At 34.3% G+C, this 5,452-nt stretch overlaps 1 protein-coding gene across 3 annotated transcripts; it reads right to left on the bottom strand.

The window, feature by feature from the left end:
• Window positions 1-537: 537 nt before the first annotated feature.
• On the bottom strand, window positions 538-4,150 carry LOC114317440 (uncharacterized). Of its 3 annotated transcripts, none has more exons than XM_028264136.2 (4): window positions 3,688-4,135; window positions 2,870-3,221; window positions 2,022-2,094; window positions 538-1,457 (listed from the first exon to the last, which is right to left on the bottom strand). In XM_028264136.2, exons 1-4 carry the CDS (start codon window positions 3,980-3,982, stop codon window positions 1,287-1,289), a joined length of 891 nt encoding a protein of 296 aa, XP_028119937.2. In that variant the 5' UTR covers window positions 3,983-4,135; the 3' UTR covers window positions 538-1,286. The 3 variants fall into 3 exon arrangements, with proteins under 3 accessions (XP_028119937.2, XP_028119940.2, XP_028119938.2); XM_028264139.2 differs by having other exon boundaries at window positions 1,134-1,869; window positions 3,688-4,150; XM_028264137.2 differs by having other exon boundaries at window positions 1,315-1,485; window positions 3,688-4,123.
• Between the last annotated feature and the right edge of the window lie 1,302 nt (window positions 4,151-5,452).

Here is a 5,452-nt window from a genome sequence, read left to right on the forward strand (position 1 = left end):
GCGAATTGAATTGATTCACGATTCACCGATTCGATTCACCGATTCACCTACGATTCATAGCTATTTACGATTCACACAACCTGTTCATTTCGATTACCTACTGAATCGAATCGAATCGTACGATTCGAATCGCGAATCACACGATTCTAATAACAGTGTTTGAAACTTTCTAAAATTGACATGTCATCTTGTCTGTATCGTATCACATGTCTATATCCATACTTCTTAGATCAAATCAAACTTAGTGAGTGTTTGGAAAGTTACTATTTTAGTAAACTATTTTAGTTTTTGACTATTTTAGGAGGTTAAAATTTGTGTGTTTAGAAATATAGTTAGATTTTTTTGTAGTTAGATGTGATGTTTGTGAGAGAAAAAGTAAAATGATTATTAGTTTGATGTGACATTTTGTCTTATTGACTATTTTATTGTCTTTTAGTGCTATTTTACCCCAAAAAAACCAAAAAAGTTTGTTCCCAAACACTCCCTAATTGGTTTGTTAAGACAATATGCAAAACATATTAGACAATTATTAAGGACTTTTTTTTTCTATTGTTCTTTCCTTTTTCATTTCACTTCCTTATATATCAATATGAAATGGGAATAGAAACATTTGATATATTACCTAGTAACCAATACATTTGCTTTCTATCATGTTTTTAAATCTTTAAGTTCAAAAGCATATACTAAAAATAATGAACTTATTTGATGAAAGGATAGTAATGCACTGAAGTTTCATACCTTTTGTTGCATTTGTTTTATCTTCACTATTCATTTATATTGTATTCAGTTTTAATGCATGCACACCGTTGTTTTTGAGAACCTTAATTTCTGCCATGTTACTAATTACACATTGTTCAATGTTTTGTTATCAACAGATATTTGTATTTTCTATAAATATACTTATTTGTTTACCTATTTTTAAAGATGTCAAAAAAGTTTACATGCATGTTATGATACGCTGCATGATTTGGAAAAACAGATAAACATTTCCGTATCTTGAATTGACAACTATTAACTATATTTTGACATTCTTTTGCAATTGTAAGAAATCCTTCTGGAGTTTACAAATGCAGACAATACGGTATTATCCTAAAACTGATCATGGCAACATTTTCCTCTAAGAAAAAAATCAATTTTAAAAAATTTGGCATTAGAACAATGCAGCATGGAATTTGGGAAAAAAGGTTACAGAGGACTTACATTGCTGTAATTTCTAGCAGGTGCATATATTCATGGAATGTATTCTCGTAACTATACAAAGAGAGTCAACTGGCTATGGTGCTCTACTATTTCGTGTAATGGTTTTCCTCTTCCTCATCTAACTCATTTTCTAATATCTCCTCCTCTGGTAGTTCAAAATCATCAACCTCTTTAAAGTAAGCTCTCTGTTCCTCAATAAATTCTTGTGGCAAGGCATGTTCTGAAACATCTTGCTCCAGCAATACCCGGCACCTCTTCTACAAAACACATCTCACGCAGATTAAACTGCTAACCGAAAAACCACCAATGCAGGATCTGACAAAGGAACTACATACTACAGCACAAAGGAAATATTCAGGCTGAGTTTGTATCCATGGATTTGGATAGTGATTTGGAAAGGGAAAGAAAGGTGAGGCAAATGTGAATGAAATATAAGCTAATTTTTTTTTCCTATTACCCTTTCTCTTGCCAAATCCATGATCCAAACACAATGTTACAGAGTGATAGAGTATGTGGTATGACTAAAGGTAAATTGGACCGGAGGATCACCAGTTAGCAAAGTTGTACTACATTGGTCATTTTCTTCATACGAAGAAGATCAAAGCACAAATGGTCGGCATCAGTAAATCACCCGTTGGCAACGTTGTACTACATTGGTCACACACAATACTTTCATTTCACAGCAGAGTTTGAGAGAGAGAGAGAGAGGAAAAAGTAAGGGATTGTGATCAGAAGGCCGAAAACCAAAATAAAAGAGTAAATTACAATATCAGTTCAAAATGAAGAAAACATGTACAAGACTAGACAATTGCTTAGCAAACCTTTTTATGCTTTGCAGGAGGAACTTTGCACGATTTAGATAGACCAATTTTTCCAGCTTCATTAAATTCATTCCTATTTCAGAGACAAGGAATGTACAAGATAGCATCAGTATAAATGGTAAACATGAGCAGGGTACATATAGGAAAGACACTACTAAAATCAGAGTCATTTTAGCCCATATATTTCTAATTATTTCAATAACCACAAATTCCTTCTGATTGTCAGTCTATATCACCCATAGGCACAAGCAAGACACAAAAAACCTAGAACAAAACATTTCATCCACCATGCATCATATGAACTAACAAATTTCCACTCTAGAGGGAGCATGGGGGATAAGACCATCTTTCAATGTCTTTCGATAGGATGTTGAGTTTTCACAAAAAAATGATAGTTCCTTTTGCTGCAATGACTGATGGTCATATTGTGGGCACACTATCTTTTTGCAACTAGGTTGTCAATTGAATGTTTACGACAATTGTAGTATTTCATGTTTTCAAAAACTGTGGTCTGTGGATGTCCGATTTTCTTTTTTTCTCAAAAAAATAAGAATGAGTATTTTCAATTGTAAATTGTTTGAAATAGAGAGAACTCAAGTCGAAAATAATTTGGTTGGATACAAAAAAATACATTCATCGAAATTCAAAATACGATTTTCAACAATGGAATACACTTGTACAATGAGTTACATATTCTAATAACATACTACTTTTAATAGTCTCTAATGAAAAATACAAAATTCCAATCTACCCCAATAAAACTATCAAAAGCCAGCAGTAATAATATCATAATAGTGCAGCGAGTGCAGGAGAGAGAGAGAGAGAGAGAGAGTGTGTGTGTGTGTTACCGTCTCCTCCTGGTCCTTGACAGGGGTGGGCAAGGCGTAGCAATTGCCTTCCCTTCATTCCTTGTATTCACCAGAGAACGGAAACTGATAGGCACAGAAACAGCGTTCTCTCTATCCTTTGTTTTTCCCAGAGAGGAGAAACTAGGAGGTACGGCGACGGCCTTCCCTTTATCTTTTGTTTTCAGCCGAGGTGGGCAAGAAACAGACACAGATTCAAACTTATCATTGGTTTTTTGTAGAGGGGAGCAAGTAAAAGGCACAGCAACTGCCTTCCCATTTTTCTTGGTTTTCTCTATAGTCTGTCTTCGACTATAAACTACAAGAGGCTCGTCTGCCTCTTCACTTCCATTACCTTGAGAAAAAATTAAAATAAAATAAAATACCAAAATATTAGTTCATGAATTACTTTTTCTTTCTTTTGTCTACAAACAAACAATGCACATTACATCACACCTCAATAATTCAGCAGTTCACACTTAATCTAGTATATTATACACAACTCTTAATAGTTATTCAACTGACCATTAAACATCTTGGCTGTGTTTAGATCATGGATTTGAGTAGGGTTTTGTGGAGGGTTAGGAGACAGAACTAGAGGAACAAAATTCAAACAATCTGAAACTGATAAATAAATTCATCATCATCATCATTCTAAAATAACAATTGCACATATGATACTCACTGATGCTCAATTAAGAGGATTAAACCATGGAAACCCCTAATTTCCACAAATTCCAAATCAAGCCACAATTGAAACACAAATGAACATACATATGTATATATATATATATAGAGAGAGAGAGAGAGAGAGAGATTACCAGGAATGGAAATGGAAAGCGGAGAAGGGGTTGAAGGATGGGTTTTGAAGGTGGTGCTAGGGTTAGGGTTGTGGTTGGATGATCCGATGCTGGTGTCGGAATTGGTGTCTGGATTGTAGGGTTTGGAATTGTAGGGTTTGGAATTTCGAAATGGAGGTGTAGTGGAGAGGGAGGAAGAGAGCTTGCGAAGGATGGTGGGGGTGGGGATGAGGAGGTTGGTGCTGTCAGACAAGGGTTTTCTCTTTGGTGATGATGAAGATGGTGATCCGCTTCTCTCTACTTTCTCAGCTTCCATTACTCTCTGCTTTAGGACAGGGTTCTAGAGAGAGAAAATACACAGTTGAAGAGAGACAAAGATGGGGAAAGTGTGGTGTTGCGTTGCGTGGAACAAGCTAAATTTTCAAATGGCTGGAAAATTGAAAACACAAAGGGAGTCTCTGTACTCTTCCTTCGTTTGAGAGGTAGGTTTGTTTTTTCAACTTTTAGTTTGGATTAAAAAAATTAGTTTGGATGATCTAAATAAATATATTTTTTGACTTTTTATGAAATATGAGTTGGGTATGGGTTGGGTTTGAAGTGATGTCTTAGAGAGGTGATGTGACTTAAATAATATGATGTGACTTAAATAGAATAATAACTTTTTGACTTTTTTATATCATGCCAAAGAAGTAAGGTTGGAGATTATGAAAAAAAATTTATTTGAGATGAACATTTTAATATTTTCTACTTTTGTAAAAGAAAAAATAAAATAATTATAAATTAAGGCCTCGTTTGGCAAGTGGCTCTTTTAGCCAAAAAGTCAAAAAGTTACTCAGAAAGCCAAAAAGCCAACAACTTATACCAAAAAGTCAAAGATTCCCTTTTCTCTCTACTTTTTACACATATTTTCATAAAAAGCCAAAAGGTCATCCCAAACATACTAGTTTTTTTTAACTCATATTTTAGCCAAATAGTCAAAAAGTTACTAATTTAGCATGTTCCCAAACGAGGCCCAAGTATGACATTTTATGTTATTGATTTTTTATCTTATTTTGACTTTCTATGATTAAAATAGACTCTAACTTACATGCCAAACATTGTCTGTCATTGTGAACTGTTTGGTTACCAAATCATGATGAGCCCAAGCGGTGTGAGCCACCCAAATCTATAATGGCCCAAAAATTCACATCCTAAACCAAAGATGGGAAAATTACTATATAGTTCTATGTAGGAGATCTATTTCTCTTCTAATTCCACTATATTTTTTATAAACCAGAAAGTCCACAGTTTTGTAGGTTTTGTAATTGGAGATCTTGTTTTTATACTCTTATTTTTGTAAATGACGGTATTGCCCATTTGATTTGAGATATATATATGTAGAAAATCAAATTTTAGACTTGTGGATCTCGCCTCTGCGAGGTTGGTTTTGTCTTCAATCTCAATCTCTCTCTATGAGGTTGATCTCTTTGTACGATCTCGATCTTTGTGTGCGATCTCGATCTGTGTGTGTTTTGCGATCTCTCTATGTTGCGAATCTTTGTGTTTGCACAATCTCTGTGTACGCTCTCTCTCTCTCTCTCTCTCTCTCTCTCTCTCTCTCTCTCTCTCTCTCTCGATACATATATGTATGTAATATATATGCGCAAATTTGTGTGATCTCTGGTTTGTGTTCGTCAATTTTGTTATAGTTCTCTATTTTGTGATAAATGTTGTTTGTTTGATACTTGTTTTGTGATTTTTGTATGTGATATAGTGTAATTATTTGGATTTTATTTTATTTTGTTTG

Source organism: Camellia sinensis, chromosome 14 (genome assembly GCF_055761805.1).
Source record: "Camellia sinensis isolate YWXY chromosome 14, ASM5576180v1, whole genome shotgun sequence".
NCBI lineage: Eukaryota > Viridiplantae > Streptophyta > Magnoliopsida > Ericales > Theaceae > Camellia > Camellia sinensis.